Source organism: Tamandua tetradactyla, chromosome 10 (genome assembly GCF_023851605.1).
Source record: "Tamandua tetradactyla isolate mTamTet1 chromosome 10, mTamTet1.pri, whole genome shotgun sequence".
In the NCBI taxonomy this organism is placed as follows: Eukaryota; Metazoa; Chordata; class Mammalia; order Pilosa; family Myrmecophagidae; genus Tamandua; species Tamandua tetradactyla.
In genome coordinates, this window is record NC_135336.1 from 39066754 (window position 1) to 39085811 (window position 19058).

Sequence of the window (19058 nt, forward strand, 5' to 3'; positions counted from 1 at the left end):
GAACTTTATGTGTTGCTAAAAATTAATATAAAAAAATTATCAGATAATTTCCCATATGATTTGTATAATACTCTCAAATACATTTTATCTTTATTTCTGAACTTTAACCCTTGTTGATGGATTATTGAGTTTGATTCTGTCATCCATTCTTTGTCCTCCTTTAATTGCTGATTATTAATCAATTAAAATAATTGATTTTTTATAATCTACCTGTATTTATGTTCCATAATCTCAATGAAATTTTCTTATTTTATACCATGTAAATTCATAGAACACAATTAAGTCTTCTAAAAGAGAAGGGCATTCATCTGGTGGCTTTGTGAGCATCATGAAAGTTGAGGCATATCCTATTTTTGTTGAGTCTTCTAGTCTCCATGAGTCTGGTTATTAAAGACACTGCTGATCTGGTTGTCACAATAAGTGCCTGACCTGCAGTATCCACACAGCAGGTTGAAGGTAGTGTTAGGTGTCTTTGACTGATGGTCAACCTTTTTTTTTTGGTCTCTTTATATATGTGTGTATCTATACATGCACACACACAGAGGCAGATATGTGATATGTATATCATAGGGAGTTTTGTTCACAACATTTGTGTGTGTGCAGTTTTTTTGGGGGGGAATGCATGGGCTGGGACTCAAACCCGGGTCTCCCACATAACAGGCGAGAATTCTACCACTGAACTACCTGTACACCCTGATGGTCAACTCTTTGTTTTTATTTTTTCTCCATTTTCTGGATTGCCCTCCTTTTCTTCCTATTCTTCCACATGCCTCCAATGTCTAGCAAAGACTCAAATGCAGTGCAGTTGCCATCAGTCTGCAAATTTCCACTCAGTTGGGAACAGGCATTGTCTAGCTGCCCTCCTCTTAAACCTATGCTCCCTCCTTCTCCATTATGTTCATCCCTGAGACTCTGAACCTGTGTAATCACAAGCATTACTGTGCTCACCTTAAAATTAAAATTAAGTAACATTCTGAAAAGTTCCTCAAATTATTTTTTCTTTATCATAGTTTAACACATAATATACTATATGTAAGTTAAGAATTTCATCCAGTTTTATTGACATTTTGAGAAGACCCAAAATTAACTTTTCACATCAACTTGTCTGACACCAGAGTTGAGAGGCACACCTTCGGTCAATTGAAGGGCAACAAGAGAAAAGGTACAGGAAAGCTGCTCTTTAGATAGTGTGGTAGACTAAGAAAATGGATGTGCTTTTCTTATATAATCTAAATGTGTAATTGTGAGTGTAAGTAACATTAAGGTTGCAAATTTGAACATTTATATCAGGAAGTAAAAATTGCAAATATTTCCTAAATAATTTTCACTCATCGTAAATGCTTTGTTTTAAAAGAAACCTATTAATGTGTGTTGAACTAAATGTAGGAAAATCCAAATCCTCTGAAAGTTAAAAAAAAAAATTCAAAACTATCTCTTTAAGAGCAATGTCCATCCCCATGAGAATTTTCACTTTTATAATTTTCATTATTCCAAGTTTAAATGTGTAGCCTTAATTGTTACTTTGAAGGGTAGGATTTTGCTTTCATTTTCTGTGGTCTCCTTTTTTTTTTTAACTGTTGCATCAATTTTTTTTTCCTAGAAACATTTTAATTTTATAGAATGAGATAAAGCCTTGGCACAATAACCTAATGTGAGAGAGGGCTATAAAAGATGAAAAGGAACCAGCTAAACTCACTAACTTGGGCTTGTTACTTGTATAGGGTTTTTATAGCCATCATTTATAGGGTCACTTTTTTCATTTTTTTATAGCTATTGCTAATTCAGCACAGGCCCATATAATGTGATCAGATCAACCTAGTAGAATGATTTTATATATATATATAATAATTTTATAAATATATATACTTCAGTGATATTTTCTTGCCCATTGCTGGGGAGAAGTGAATCTGGTGCCACCAGAAAAAGTGTCCCGGAAATTTCCAAACCTGGCAGTGCATTTATGGCACATGATCAAGCATTTCAGGGAGAGAAGAACAAATCAAGTGCTATGACAAGGAGAAGCTTTGTGGAGAGGCTCAGATGGGATGATTACAGCTTGTGGTTAAAAAAAATCATGACTGTTAGTACCTTAGGCTATGGTAGCAGCAGATAGTCAGGATCATTCTTTTCTTGCATGGGTTTATATCCCTATGGAAGCATATTAACTCAGGTGAAATTAATTTCTGTACTATTTTATTTTATAATATTAGAAGGGTAACAGCTGAGTTCTAAAGATCGGCAGTTGTCTCTGGGTCTTCCTGATTGGCATCCCTTTGAATCACTATTCTTCATAAATTCTTTATTTCATAATGAGCTAGCCAAATGTGATGTTCCTTGGACCTGAGAATTGGGACTTACAATTTTTTAGACCTTATTAGGGAAGAAAAGGGTTACTTGGTAGTTCTTATACTAATTTGAATGACATTGAGCTCCGAAATATAACTAAAATCTTATCTCTGACCCTTCACATTACCAGTTATATTTTACATAGTGCTTCAGTTCTCTGTTCTTTTGTAGGGCATCGATATAGGGCACAGTTTATTTGAAGTGGGCCGTATGTACATGTTAAAGTTCCATGCATCTGCTTGGTTTATTTGGAAGGCTGTTAAACTTGGTGCTCTGGTATTCCCAACCCATTTTACTCTACAGAACTCTAAAAAGAGATTCTTATTTGATTGCAAGGACCAAACCTCCTCCTTCAAGTAGCCTTCATTAAGAGCCATTTATTTTAAAGCCATGGATGACAGTAACTGAAGTAGGAATCTCATGAGAACAAATAGGTAACTGGGCCTCACAAATAGTGGAACTGGTATCTAGTTTAGGAGTTGGAAGAATCCAGTACATCTCTAAAGACTGAGTCGGTATATTTACCTCTTGGTAACAAGTTAGCTGATGCCCTTTTGTCTGTTCCAGTTACTTAGTTTCTCTGTTCATACCTGCCAGCCAACTAGCTCACCATCTTCTTATTTTTTATCTTATGTTTTATCCTGAGAGCTTACCCATAGCTCTCAGCTTCTCCTTGCCTGCTTTCCATCTGTTTCTTTTCTGCCTTGTCTTCTCATTACCAGCTTTCTTTATATTTCTCCTCTTCAGATTCCAGTGGGGAAGAGAATCTTATCAGGCCAGTGATTTGCCATTTTCCCTGTTTGAGAGAGCAGTATAAACTTCTGGCTGGCCAAAAATTGGCTGCCCTCGATTCAGGATCCACCCTGTTTCCAGTCAGCTCTGGAAGCTTGGTAGGATGGTGTTTTGGTTTGTTAATGCTGCCAGAAATGCAGTATATCAGAAATGGGCTAGTTTTTATAAAGGAATATATTGTTACAAGTTTACAGTTCTTAGGCCATAAAAAATGTTCAAACTAAGGCATCCAGAGAAATATACCTTGACTCAGGAAAAGGCCTTTGATGTTTGGGATTTCCCTGTCAGCTGGAAAGATACTGGCTGGTGTCTGCATATCCTTTGGCTTTTCATATCAAGCAGCTTCCCAGGGGCATTTTCTTCCTGCATCTCCAAATGTCTCTCTCTGTGTGGCTCAGAAGCCTTTTCCAAAATGGTTCCCTCTTAAAGAACTCTAGTAAGCCCCTACCTTCCATGGCTTCCATGGAAGCCACCTAATCAGAGATCCCACCCACACTGAGGGTGATTACATATCCATGGAAACAGCTTAATCAAAAAGATCCCACCCAACAATATTAAATGAGGATTTAAAATGTGGCTTTTCTAGGGTATCCAACAGTTTCAAACCAGCACAGGTTGGAGAGGAAATTTTTTAAATGGAGAGCTATTGGGTGGGGGGTGGGGGGTGGGACCGCGCTTTGCTGTCTCCATCTGGAAATCTCGTGCCATCTATTCCAGGTTGCAGTGGAATTGACTCTGGCCAGCAGCATCACACTCCTACTGAATGATTCACTGCAGGTTGCTGGTCCATACTTTCCTGTGTGTAGATTCTGATTTTACATTTGGGTTGACTTTAGCTGTTCTGGACCCTTCCCACTTGTTTTTTGTAAAGAAGTCATCTCTTTTTCCCTACCCAACATTTCCTTTTCCTTTTTCCTTTCTCTGCGTGCTACTGTATTCTCTCATCTTCATTAACCAATCTATTCAGAAGCTATGAAAAGGATAACTCCAAAAATTAAGAAGGAATACGTATAAAAGGGCTTAATTGTGTCTATAACCAATTGCCTAGGATAATTCTTTAAACTTATAGGGGTCTGAATATTATTTTTAGTTTGTTAGTGTCTGGAGCTTTTTTTTGCTATCTTGAGCAGTGAGCTAAGGACAGTGGAGCAGAAGTGGTGACGGTTTGTTCATATTCTCTCACACACTGTCTGGCTTAAGTAGGGAAGGGTGTAGAGCCTACAGTGGGAGGCTCACCAAGAAGCCTTCTTGTATTTTCTCACCAAGAAGCTTAACAAATATCTGATTTGGTTGGAGAGACAGCACGCATGAATGAGAGAATGTTTGTGTTTATTACTTGATGTAGGTGGATTATTTGCATCATTGTATTCTGTCAATGCATATAATCAAGAATGTTCTGTATTTTTTTAATAGACTATCAAAGCTGAAACACTCTCAGTGAAGTCTCTGGCACCTCTGATTTTTAGCCCTGAACATTTTATCTTATAATTAAGCTTTATAATGTGTTATTTATTTCCATTATTAAATGCATATCTTTATTTTTTTAATTATATCAGCTGCCAATCAGAAGACAATACAACCTCCTAGGGTAAGTTAAAATTTCTTGATTGAACTGAGGATGCGCACTTAATGGTATAGACTGAGGACTGCTAGTTGGATTATTGAGCCCATTTACTGTCTGTGCAGAGTAACACCAACTTAAGAGAACATTGAAGTCATTTCATGATTTTTGCATGAATAGGTCCAATTCTGTATTAAAACCAATGTTTGTTTGTTTTAGTAGAAAAGGGATAGAATAAGGATTCCTTAAATTGTGCTGACTCCTCACGCCCAGAGCTGTAGGAATAATGGTCTATTACTTGTGCCTTGGAAGGAAGCTGATTCCAATATATTGCCCTCACCTGATGTGCTTACACATACTACAATTTCACCTGAGTTAATATGCTTCACTAGGGATATAAACTACAATTTCAGGCTTAAAAACAAGGGGAAGAGGTTTACATTCGCTGAATTTCATTAAAATATTATAATCTATAAAATAACTTAAATATTGCTGAAAATATGTTTTGAAATTATGATTCATTCTTGCTCTCTCCCTCCCCCATTTTCATAAACATTGTTTCCTTAAAATTGTACTATTTCACTGTATCTTGGATACCTTAATAAGCTATCTGAGGAAATTCCAAGACAAGGAGCAAATTGAGGATGATGGATGGGAGGAGGGGGCCTTTATAAATAGAAACTCATCCTGGTGACAAGTCTAAGAGCTCTTTTATGGAAACAAGATCTGACAAGGACTGTATTGTATTCAGCTTCCTCTTAAGGTTTGATGATGGCTTAAGAGCATGTTTGTTCCTAACGCACAATGCTTGAAAACAAGAAGGTGGCAAAAAGTGAATATTACATATTCTCCTTAATATGATGAGCCCCAGCATGCATGCTTGAACGGCAGTAGGAAGCTTGTTTTACCACAGGTGCTTATTCTAAAAAGACTTGTGCCAATCCACGTTGATTACTAACAGTCAGCAGTTTTAAAGAGCAGTTAAAGATAATCCAGCCTCTATGGACCTTTAAATCCTAACAAATTTTCTTTCTGTGTTTTACAAATTCAATCTGCAAGACTGTCACATGATTCTGTTTTACTCCCATGTGTTGTTTACCTGTACTATTTAGTCTGTTGCTATTTATGTTTGCCTTTACTAATAATACTTTCAGATGTTAGGATTTCTTGAACTGGGGTAGACAAGGTAGGGTTGGAAATTCTGCATAGGAAAGAAATGTTATGATAATGGTACAGTTATTAAACTACTAACTAGACTTGGAAAGCTTAGCTTTGACCTTTACTGCCTTATTTTAGTTTCATGATGTAGAATTCACTGCCTACTATATGGTCTAAAAGTTAGTGTACATAAATTTTAGCATAAAAAGACATGAAATCAATTTGATTTTTATGTATATATTTTAAATATTTTCCAGAAAGCTGTAGAGGAACCCCTTAATGGTACGTGGTTATTACAAACTTGTATATTCTTCTTGGTCACCTACCAGATTATAATTTAAACTGGCCTCCAGAGCAGTAAGAATGCTCTATCTGTGCCTTAAGAAGAATCTAGTTTCTTCTCCTACCTTGTCCTCTCTTTCTTGACTATTCATCAAGAATTTAAAACATTGCTTTGACACTGTTCTGCATCTCCCAAGGATTTGCTTGCCCCAGCCAAGTGATATGTGGACAAGGATACCACCCCTTTGATGAAGTGTAACACCCCAGTAGAGAAAAATCCCAGTTAATTTCCCTTTCTGATTTATAAGTTTCAGAAAGATACAGGCTATCACCACAGAATCAGTCCAAAATTTCTCACTTCCTTTTAACCTAAATCTAGGTGTATATTCTCAGCTGATTCTATTTCCTTTGAAGGATGACTGTGGGTATGATCCACAGAATGACTTTTGTAATAAAATGATAGCCTTAAATTAATTTGGCTTTTTTGTTGTGGAGTAGTTGGCATGATATTACTACATATTTGTTTATTATAACTGATTTCTAATTGTGGAATCTTACTAACTGCCTGCTTGGCTTACTAATTCTTAGCATTTAAAGAATCAAAAGGAATGATGAATGATGGTAAGTATAAAATGTGTTGCACTTGTAGATTGTATGTAAAATATGGGTATTGAAAAAAATAGCTTCTTGAAATTATGCCTTTTTTTAAATAAAAGCTTTACTGTCAAATCGTAAAGATCCAAATTTCTTGATTGATGAAACGTAAATCTACTTTACTAAAAATTACAAAACTAATAGTATAAAAGTTGTAGGACATCATTAATCAGATTTTATATTCCTGCAGCTCACAGCAAAGAGAAATTACTGCTTTTTAAAAAATAATTTTTCAGATTCTGTATCTGATAATTATAACTTTAAAATGCTTTTCATGAGGCACATATATATATCTGGCAGAAATCTTTATGATTTGGCAGAGGTTCTTTTGTACCTGTATTGGTGTCTTTGTTTCATTTAACCCATGGGGACTTAGTATCTCTGTTCTTCCAAGCAGAAACTTGGTTCTCATCTTTTGAGAGAGGATTAAAAAAGAAAGAGATGTTTACTACTTCCAGCTTTTGCTTCCTTTTTTTTTTGAACTCAAAATTGATAATAACTTGTAATGGTTATTGGCTATTTCAAAAACACATTTGCTGTTAAAGCTGAGATATTTAGTGCAACAAGCATTCATTTTGATATTACCTTAACATGCTATGATTCTTCAGAATTTATGATTCTAAATTCTGTTAGCATTTAAATAACCATGTTTGTGTTTTACCTTATCAAAACTTTCTTCATTCTTTTGATATTTTACAGTCATTCTTTGATCATGTTAAATAGTTGCTTTATATTTTAGATTATCAACTTTCCTTTTACTGTTTTAAAGTCTGTGACCTAACTGCTCACTTCCACAGCCATGTACAGTATTTGACACAGGAGGCTATATTCTCCTGAGAGCAATTAATTTTTGCACAAGATTAAAAGCACTCTGATCATGTGTTAGTAGATTAAATTTAAAACAATATTTAAGCTTGTGTTCAATAACGAATCACAAAATCCTGTTCCTTTTGTACATTAGTGTCACAGCCTTTATTATAGAAATGCATGTTTTGTCATACAAGGCACTGCCCTCCTAAAAAAAATGTAGTTGGTAGGAATAAACCAAAAGACATTTAAAAAAAAAAAAAAAAAACTACTACCTGGAATTGTGGCATGGTTTGTCTATGTTTACATTCTGGTGTTCTGTTTTTTAAATTTCTTTGTTCTTTCTTTTTCTATTCTGATGTCATTCTTCCATAGTTGTATGAAAAAACTAAACTTCTTTTCTCCATTTTCAGAAAACCAGTATAAGAACCTTGAATTCCTCTTCCTTTGTCCCTTGCTAATTTCCTTTAAGACGGGCCTTTTTTTTTTAACCACTGTTCCAGTAGATGTTATAAAGCAGTTTTTGCTTTGAATATTTTTATGTTCGTAGCACATGAATTCCATAATGACCTTTAAAATTCCATTAATTTTACTACTACTAATATTTACTAAATGTTTGTCTGGTGGGTTCTTCCTACTGACAGTTGCTTGATTCTCACAATGGGTTTGCCTTGACGGTGAATGAGGTTCAGGTACCTTCCTAGAGACCAAGTTACCATTTCCTCTTTCACCTGCACCTGCTCACATGTTTATTTCATTTACATTGAAGGAATGATGTTGATCTAAAGTGAATGTAATAGACTATTACTCTGGGATCTGTATCTTTAGCTTTGATAAATCACAAGTCTCTTGACTTTTCCTCAGCTAATCCAGGAAATGGAGATTCTCAGACAGTGTTGATTTGTATTTTCATTGAGTATTGCTCTTTTTAATGATTTGTCTGGTTTATGTCTCTGACCTTTGTAGATCTGGGCTAAATGTGTTTCCTTTATTTTTAGATACTGTATATCTGAAACAATTCAAAAAATAATTTTAATGCATCAGCTTGTTAATTTGGCTTTTTGTGTGTGTGGAATAGTGATTATATGTTCATTTTTCAACTTTCCAGAGTAACTGAAGTGGAGTGATGGACTCTGATTTGGAGAGTAGTAAGACGTGAGAGGAATACACTTGTGTTTAAGCACCATGGCCTTGATGATTCACTCTTGGGGAGAAGAAAACAAGAAATTTAACTGGTTTTCATCTATGGAAGAAATTAAATCATTGTATACCCTTCAATGATTGTCACAAGTTAAGTTTTTTTTTTTCAGAGCAGCTGTACTTTAGTTAATAAACGATCATGATCTGTGCTGTGTGCCCAATTGAGATCCAGTTTTTTGTTATTATTTTATTCAACTAGGGGCAAAAGTAGAGTGGGCAACTTCCAAGAATGATGCCTTTTGTATCCTAAGTCCTGTTCACTGTTGGTCACCTGTTTAACTTGGGTCAAGGTGAGAATTAACTAGCACCAACCTGGTGGCTATCCAGGGATCTCTGAAAAACAGTGACTTCCATCACACCTTAGCAGACTTGGGTTTGCAGCAGCTTGGGAAGATTTGATGTTCGCTGAATAATGTTTCTGTTACTTCTGGATCAAGGGAGTAGTGAATAGGTAGGAATTGCTTGGAAACATCTTGTGTGCGACCTACATGTAACGTGGCACCAGTGGAGATAGTGTCTTCATTCTTGGGGGTTGCCATCCACACATCCCTCCTCCAGCGTGCAATATAGCAGATCCTTTCCAGAGTTAGGTAATTTACTGAGAAACGTGTTTTTCTTTAATTCACACAATCTTTACACCCTGTCTTGTCCTCCTGTTATTTGCTTCTGCTCTACAAGATGTAGCACCTTTCCTCCTCTTTGAACATGGTCCAGTGACACGGTAGCATCCGTTGCAGAAAGGAGCCAGACTTGTTCTCAGAGAACTAAGTTCACACTCTTCAGCAAAAATAGCTATGGCTGTAACATATGTATTCCCTTCCTCTGATTTGAAAGCAAAATCTACAGTTTCTTCACTTCTTTTCTGATCGGGGGCATGAAAAACCAAGATTGAAATTTGAACTATGAGACTCCTGCATGGCAACATAATGCGTGTCACCGTCAGGCCCTCGAGAGGGTGGTTTTATGACTGTTTATCTGTGTTGCATGAAAACACTCATCACCCTCCTCCTGTCGTCCTGCCTCGTGCTCCCCTTACTCTAAGATTGAAAAGTAAAACAGAACCCCACATCCCCTACCCCAGTTAGAAGAAAATTAACATTCTGACAGTTGTGATCGCCTGGAGTACTTTTAGATTATTAGCACTTGTTTTTACCGCGTTTGTGGGCGTGTGTTTGTATGTGGGTGTGTATAAGATAGGCACGTGCATCTTCTGTATGGACACAGTGGGGTACCTACAGGAGAGCAAATGTTAATTCATGCTTTTTTGTAAAACATTAAAGACACAAAAATCTTTATTGGATGGAATTATATTTAATTTGACTATTTAATCACTTAAAACTTAAAAACTTCTAGGAAATCTGCCAAGCTTTTTGATTGCTCACCAATACTCTCCAAATATACTAGTAATTCTTCCTGTTTGCCTAATAATAAGACATTTCATATTTGTAGTTGCATTAATAGTTATCTCTCAGTCCACCAAATTTCCTATGTGCCTCTTTTATGCCAAACTAATTGTCATATTTCATGTTGGGACCAAGTGGTTTGTCCACGGCAAACCTAAATTTTATGACCTGATTCCTCTAAGAAAATGGAATCGCTATAAAGACTGCTCTTCTTGGAAAAAAAGAAAGGATAGTTTTCTTCCCTATCTGTGTCGCTGTCTAAAATATTAACACATGTAGAGGGAGCTGTATTCCTTTATGTAAATCTAATGGCTCCTGCTGATCTATTTCTTTCTGAAAATATTTACAGTTTGCCAATATTTGTTACTTTAGACATCTGGTTTGATGGAAAGAGGGAAAAAGCAGATGGACTTGAAAAGACCCAAATTCCTATTCTCTATTTTAAAAAATCAGATAAAAATGTCTTTATAGTAAAGTTTTTTATAAACAAAAGTTGTACTTTTTAATATGCTGAAAACTCTCATTCTGGGGGGTTCAGTCTTGAGGATTATCCATTCTTTGTGTTCTCTTTAATGCTGCCTGCCTTTTGAGACATTCACTGCCCTAAACAAGGCCACCAGAAGGTAGCAGGGGAAATGCCAAATTAAATCAACTCTTATTCCTACTAGCTGTCACCTTCTCTGGAAAAAGGACCAAAGCAGCAGGAGTCATCTTGCTTGGACATCATTGGGCCAGCTAATTCTCTTTAAGTTAGACTTGTAATGGCTCCCAACCTTCTGTCACATCAAATTAAAATTGTTAACAATGGTTTGAGCATCATATATCTATTTTCCACCATAATTTGCTATTTTACTCACTTATCCCAATTTTTTCTATCGACTCTTCCATTCAATTTTATTTACTGTATGTTCTCAAAGTAATATCTTTGTCATTTTCTGCAACAACACGTCCAGCCTTTTTGGCCAAATCAAAAATTTCCTCTCCTTTGAAACATTTTTCTCAAGCCCCTTTTCCTCCCCAACTGGCTTTCCTTTGCAGCCTGCAGCTGTCCCCTTCTGTCTAGTTGCCTTATTCATTTCTTACCTTTCCTACTCATTCATATATCTGTGTTGAGCTCTGTTAGTGTTTTATTTGTCTAGCATTCCCATTAAATTTTTGAATACTTTTCACAGCAAGAATTTTTTTCCCTTTCTCTCCTTTTGCAGTGTTTTGTATACATTAGACTCAAATACTAAGTTTGATAATTGAGTTGACCAATTTAGATTAATTTCTCACTATTTTTAATAGGGTGAGTAGAGTGTTTTCTGTTTTTTGACAAATTTCACATGTTCATAAAACCATAATAGGTGATGATTTTCCACCTGAAAATTCCAAGTCCATTCTGTTTAATTCCTGAGAATGTCAGAATTTTTTAAATGGGGCTATACCATAATTGGGAATGTCACTCTTTTCAGGATATAATGTAATTGATGACCAGTCAAACTTGGTTTGAGTTAAAGCTTCAAAAGTAATGTTTATTCCTCTGTCTCTTCAGTATAAATTAAGCTCTATATCATTATTTAAATTTCTCTTGAACTAAGGTGGATAATGGAGATGTGTGGTGTGTATTTATAGAAATACATCTATCTGTTGTTGGAAACTGGAGAAATGATTGTTGGGCAACAGCTTTATTTGTTTTATTTGCGTGAAGGTTTGTTTAGAAACATTAGTTTTATATACGTATCATACTTTCAAAATCACTAACAGCCATCACCTACTGGGGGTCCTTTGTTAAAGTCATTTTCAGTGGCTCCTAGGGATAATCCAGGTAACTTTTAAGAGATGAGCAGTGAACAATAAGTTTTCTCTAGCCTTTGGTTTTTTGATAGCTCTTAATTATGATTAAGACTGTTTCCCCTGTGAATTTAGCTTTTTTTGGAAAAAAAATTGTAAAAGCTTCTCTGTATGCAACATCAGTGTAAGTGTTGTTATCATGGTTGGTGAGAGAGAGGAAAACATTTTTGTTTTTATTATACAGAGCATTATTTACAAAAAGCCATTGTTGCGAATTGGATCCCACATGGTATAAATATCCATTAACCATTCTAAATAAAAAAAACTCCAGTGTTGCTGTGTGCAAGATCCTCTCTTGGGGACTTTTTTGCATAGCAATTAAAGGTATGCTATTTGTCAGTAGCCATTTTTTTGCAGTGATTTAAAGACCAAAGTTGTTTTACAGCTGTGTTGTTAAAGGTTTTTTTTTTATATGTATTAAATCAATTTATCACTGTTTGAAGCTTTGAATATCTGCAATCTTTGCCAAGATACTTTTTTTATTTAAAAACATAACTTTGTAAATATTACCCTGTAATATTATATATACTTAATAAAACATTTTAAGCTATTTTGTTGGGCTATTTCTATTGCTGTTACAGCAGACCACAAGCACATTTCTGAGTAATTTGGTTTATTCTGTTTTCAATTTTATAAACAAAAGTTGTACTTTTTAATATGCTGTAAACTCTCATTCTGGGAGGTTCAGTCTTGAGGATTATCCATCCTTTGTGTTCTCTTTAATGCTGCCTGCCTTTTAAGCCATTCACTGCCTTAGACAAAGCCACTAGAAAGTACCAGGGGAAATGCCAAATGGTAATGATGCAAAAAATGACTTAAATATGAATTTATAACCCCCTTTTTTATAAGCCCCATTTTATAAGTATAACATCCAGTAAATAAACTTTTAATTGAGGCAATGATTTCATTTAAAGTTTTAATAAGTCAAAGGTATTTTGTAATTTTTTTTTATTAACATTTCCCATGGTATAGTGGAAGCATCACAGGAGAAAACAAGAGACCCAGGTTGTATTTCTGGCAATGCCACTAACTAGAAGACCTTAATAAGTTACTTACCTGTGACTTGGTGTCCATCTGATTTTTCTTCCAACACTAAAATGTATGGTTCTCCATTTTCCTTGATTATCAATTAAGGTTATTTTTATTGCAAATGAAAGAAAACCTAAATGTGAGAAAAAAATGGGCATTGGATTTATTGGCTCATGTATCTGAAAATCCAGATCTACAATAGACTTCTGGGCCTTAAAACAGTGTCATAAGGACCCAGGATGTCATCATCTTTCAGCTTTTCTCTCCTCCATGTTGCCTTCCTTTGCAGTTTGCATGTACTGGCACAACAGCTGTCAACAGCCCCAGGTCCACTTTGTCCCAGGTTCCAGGCAAGCAGAGGAGAGGAAAAAAGAGTACATATCCCTTTCTCTATAGTCCTCTCCAGCTCAAGAATGCACCTGAATGGGTCATATTTCATCCCTGACCTACACTGAGGCCAAACATATCTGATGCTCTGAGTGAGCCAGCCTGAAACCCATATCTAGCCTGGAATGCAGGTCATCAGCTCCACCTTGCAGCACATAAACTGGGGGATGGGAAGTTCACCCAAAGCAAAACCATGGGATCATTACCAGATGATGGGTTGCACACTTAGGATTTCCCTACTACAAGGCTGTATGCCTTGTAGGTATCTACTCTGAATGTGGCATTATATATGGATTGTAGACTATTTGAAAGGAAAAGAATACTTGGTTGCAAAGTGCCATCTCATTTCTTACCTCATAGGCAATTTAATTTTTAAGCATTTCTGAGGACTTTTTTACTCTCAGCAGGAGTAACTAATGAAGTTCAGAAAGCATTTAATGGCCTACCACCCTGCACTGAAAGCTGCTCTGTGCAGTACAGAATTGTACTCAATCTGATTAGGACTCCCACAGGTGTGAACCTCCAAATGCAACTGGATTTCATTTTTGCATGACACCTTTCTAGCTCAAGGTCTCAAGTTTGACAGCTTTAGAAAATAAAGCAACACAATCCACATAGGACGTGATTTCATCAATAGCTCAGCAATTTCAGCACAATTAGTGTTTGGTGTTAGAACTGAGGTTGTGTCAGGACTGCCAACACCAAGTCTTTATTTTGTGTAAGCTTCATGGTGAAGTACCCATCAATCAAATCAGAAAGATTTGTAACTCCAAGGTATGTATAATGGGATGCACTGTTTGGTAGTGAAAATGGTACTACAGACCACATAAAAGTAATAATGGACTTGATTGGAACTCATAGCCTATTTACTGACTTAGCAATTATTTACTTATTTGTTAGTCATGTCACTAGAAGGCAGTAGTTTTTCAGCTCTAGAAGTCACTTGTTGGGGAAGACCAGGTATCTTTTCCCAATTCGAGTGATGAGAAATGCTTGATAAGGAGTCTGATTTGAGTAGAAATTATTTGTAAGTCTGAAAACCAATCCAATATCAGTCTTGATGACAGATGGCATGCTAGTTCTGTGCATTTGAAAAATGGCTATTTCCCTCTTAATGGACAGACATTGCAAAACCATGCTATGCTAGTAGGCTTTCTGGGATCCTCTGCTTAAAATAATCTTACTTGAGCATAGACCTGCCTCTCAAAAAATATAGTTTTGCTTCTAAATTTTCTTTGGATTTCATGAGAAATTCCTCAAGGTTAAACCAACAACATGTTAACTAATAGACTTTCTAAACAAGTGGGTTGTCTGAAAAATGTATAAGTGTATTGTTTAAAACATGGACTTTATCTTCCACTGAAGCTCTCTATTTTTTCTCTTTTCTTTCTTTCTTTTTTTTTTTAAATGAACTATAATTTAGTTCCTAGGTCAGTCCACAAAAACTTCTTTTACTTATTGTTTTAAAACACTATTTGTTTTGAGGGTATCATGGTTAAGGTGTTTTGTAAACTTTTGTATATGTACTGACTGTCATCTCTGTAACCGATTCTGTTAGAAATCTTGGCAACATTTGTTACAAATGTTGGCAAATACATCACCAGCATGCTGAGGCAACTAGACAATACTGAAACCTTTGCTCTTCCCACTGCCACAGCCCCCTTACCTAGCAGGTGTAGAAAAGCTGCCCCAGCACCATGAGTGAGCTAGTTCGTAGTGCCTTGCTCAACCTCTACCTCCCAGCCAAAAAGAGAATGTGAAACTTGGTCTAGGAATGCTTCTTACTCTCCAGAGAGTCACCACCCCCAGCTCAACCAGACATTTTTAGAATGTAATGTTCATAAGTCTCATTTCTGCAAGTTAGAGGATGCATATATTTGGTTACCTGAAGAAACCTTTCTTTATTGCAGTGTTATATTCAATTTCCACACTTGAATTGGCTACGAATGTATCATGGGTTTTTAAATTTGATTATCATGGATTCAGTAGAGCACATGCCTAGCCAACAACAGGGATTTTTTTAATAATAACTTACTAAATGGAGCAGAAAAGGTTGCTCTGGATTCTATACAGGAATATATTTGAAAGAATGAGCAAATATCTTTTTTTTTTCCTCAATTCTGTTCAAAGAATATCAGAAAACTACAAAATTTTTCTTAATGGTTTAAACCAATTGATAGATGGAGGATTTCTATTCTAAAAGTATAGAGCCTAAAATTATACAAAAAAGGTTTCTGTTAAATTTCTTCAAAAGCATCATTTTTAGTAAAATTAGATACTCTTGTATTATAATTATGTCTTCGGAAAAGTATAAGACATTCTCCTGGAAAAACATTTGGCCAAAGAGATTGACTGGAATAGCTCACCAAATGTCATCCTTGGGCCCGGCAAGTAGAATCATTTTTCTTTATTATATGGATAGAGTACACTTAATAGTGTACAATGACAATCTCTTTTGCCGCCTCTGCAAGAACAACTGGGATTCTTCAAACTAGCACACAAAATAAAATGATAGAAAGGTCTCAGAACAGATTTTTCCTGAGTGGCGGAGCCTCCAGGGAGACCACTCAGCCGGCTTTCACAAGTGCTAATGAGGCCAGCATTGTCAGTTGATCCCCACCTGGGCCAGTTACTTACTTATTTATGCTACTATCTTGTTCCTCAAAGGGTTTTAAATACCCCATTTGGGTCAGATGTTCTTAACAGAGAAAAGCTTCTTTTCCCATCTCAGCCAACTTAGTGCTCTCACCTTTCAAGGTGGGGGTGACCCCAGAGAGGGCAGAGCTATGGTGAGGAAATAGCCCCTGCAAAACCTTGTCTCTAAAGCCTTGCTCAAAACAATCCAGCACAGAGGTCAAGAGATTGATCTACTCATATAAAGAACAGTTCTTTATTTTTGCCCCTGGAAGCAAAGCCACCACAGTGATTTTCTTTATATGTGGAAAATGAATTTTGACCAAACCAAAAAAAAGAAATCTAAAACAAACAAAATTCCTGAACAACACATTCTTAGACCCTGGATGTTATCCAAAATAACCTGGCAATGACACAGGTGCTGATGAAAACAGTATTTTATAAGTCTACCTTCTCTGGGCCTCCTGGGTGTTTTTATACTCCAAATTGGAGATTTAAAAAAAAAAAAAGAAGTTTCATTTCTCAAGGTGAAGAAAGAAAGAGCAGCATGTGTTCTTCAAAAGACTCAACAAGATAATAGATTTTTTTAAAGCTATCTGCTGAGTGTAACTTACTTATAGTTTCAAAGGGCCTTTTTAAAATTAAATCTTTACAAGCAACAGTAAAGAAATCTAGAACCCCCTGGGGTGATGGTTAAAGTCCTGTCAGGGATTTAAATCTAATTATTAGCCTGAAATTGAGGAAGAGAAAGAACTGGCCAAGAATCAGCCTGGAAAACAGTAATAGCCATGGTGGTGTTCAGCAGCCGGGTCATTAGTGCCTTAAAGGATAGTTCAACCCATTTATTCTTGCCCTAAAAGAGGCCACAGAGGTTCCAGTGTTGTCTGATAGCTTCCTTTTCTAGAGTAGACATGCTGTCTAAGCTTCCACATATCTCTTCCGTGCACCTGGTAGGAGACCTTGGAGCAGGCACAGGGTGCAAGCACAAGAGCAGTATGATGGGGGTCAGACCACCCTGCAGCCCTCCATATCAATAGCTGTGTGATCTTGTACAAGTAACCTAACTTCTCTGTGCCTTGGTGTCTTCACTGATAAAATGAAGATTAAATGTGACAATTAAATGGGGTCATGCGTATAAAGTATTTAGCTAGCACCGTGCTTGGCCCAATGTAAGCACTAAGTGTGAGCTATTTCTCTTTTCTTGTTCTTATTAAACATTGGCTGAAGAGGGAAAAAAACAAAAACAAAAACATAATGCAGCCTAGAGATGAGCCTAACACACTGAAATATGCATTTTCCTCTGCTGGGTCATTGCCAAAGAACCAAATAGAACTCCCATAAAATGACTGAGAACAGAATAATATAACAAGTGCAGGTTCACTGCCAACATATTTACTCCAAGCACGTATTCCCATCAGGACACCCTCTTGTTGCCTTAGTGAAACCAGAGGGCCAGGAGGGGACATTAGGGATGAGGATCTTTTCATCGTATTTCTCCTTCCTCAAATGGAAAAAAAGGATGAAAGGGAAGGAACCCTTCCTCAGAGCAGACCGAGGGTCTCTGGAACTCTACTCCTCCTGCCAATGCTACTCAGCTCAATTCATTTATTCCCTCATGTCAGTGATAGATTCTCAAGACTTCTGAAAATGTATTAAGAGCAGACCCTCCAACCACAAGACAGACTATGATTAAGAAGTTAAAGCTGTTTTTAAGCTGATGAAAAGCAGAAAGCAAATTCAAGTTTATGAGAGTGAAAATGGGTGTTGAAAATATTGAAAACCTAAAAAATATTGTTTGACAAATGAAGTGCTTTTTGGTTGGGGTTTTTTGAAAATGCTTAGGTTATACTAAAATTTGGCTGTTCTCTTCTCTAAAATTGAGTCTGTCCCATCAGTCCTTGTCGGTGGCTGTAGAGAGAGAGAGAGAAAAAAAAGCAGCAGGAACACACAGAATTGGCAATGGCTTCTATTTACTACTTCTCCCGCCTACTCATATACCCAGTTCAAGTAGTATTAAAATGCCAAGCAGGGCTCACTAGCATAAATTCTGTGAGCGGAGTGCAGAAACTTGCTTTAGAAAGCACATGTTTAAAGGCCCCAAATTTATTTTAAGGCACAATTTTACATTAAGGCTTTAAGGCTTATGATATTATATACTTTCCATAGAGAGAAGCTGAACTGTTCTAATGTGTCAGTGTTTTAACTTCTGTCTCTCAGTCAGAGATGCGTGGTGGATCAAGACACCCAATCCATTAAAAGACACTTCACTGTTGATGTTTATTTGGTGTTTAGAAATGCAGTGACCGTACAGGAATCTCTTCTTTGTCTTGTCACCTACCTCTGAGGGATCAGAATATGATGCAGAAAGTCAATCATAATTATATTAAAAAGCTGGCACTTTGTTTCTTAAGGAACATCATCATTCTATGCTGCCAATTGAGCAATATCTTATTTCCCTCTTGTTTCTTCCCCCAAACCTATCCTTCACTTCCTTTTACCCTGAAATAAACTTATGTGGGGAATTGTGGCATTATCAACAATTTTCAGTAGGAAGGATGTACTCAGTGGTGAAAACTATAAATAAATTGGTTCTTTGCTAGAATTAACTGTGGAACCAGAAAGATAAACACAGCACAACTAATTCCATCCAAGCAAGATTAACAAGAATGTTGTTCAACTCAAAAAAAAAAACAACTCAACAGTATTAATGAAACCTAGGCAATACCTTAGTGGAACTAGTAAATAAATAAATAAATGTATATTTAATTAAAAGCAAGGCCCAATTATGTCTCGTTTCTCACTGAGCCATTTAAATCAAGAAAGCCTAATGTTAAATGAGAAAAATCAACTCAGGACATCTTATCTGCATTTAATCAAGACTTCCATATCTCATATAAGCTTGATGGGTAGCGGCAAGGTGTATTTAAAAGACGAATGCAGACTTCCCTATTGGCTTTCACTATACAGGTTTA

The 19058-nt window shown here is 36.3% G+C and overlaps 1 protein-coding gene across 5 annotated transcripts in view; it reads left to right on the forward strand.

The window, feature by feature from the left end:
• CD47 (CD47 molecule) overlaps positions 1 to 12586 on the forward strand; it is a 73942-nt gene extending 61356 nt beyond the window's left edge. For 2 of the 5 annotated variants that reach the window (XM_077118474.1, XM_077118476.1), the window contains 4 exons: positions 4695 to 4726; positions 6115 to 6139; positions 6728 to 6760; positions 8709 to 12586. In XM_077118474.1, coding sequence (XP_076974589.1) covers positions 4695 to 4726; positions 6115 to 6139; positions 6728 to 6760; positions 8709 to 8713 — 95 coding nt within the window. In that variant the 3' untranslated portion in view covers positions 8714 to 12586. The remainder of the gene's footprint in view (positions 1 to 4694; positions 4727 to 6114; positions 6140 to 6727; positions 6761 to 8708) is intronic. The other 3 variants (XM_077118475.1, XM_077118477.1, XM_077118478.1) reach the window with 3 other exon arrangements.
• The last annotated feature ends 6472 nt before the right edge of the window (positions 12587 to 19058 follow it).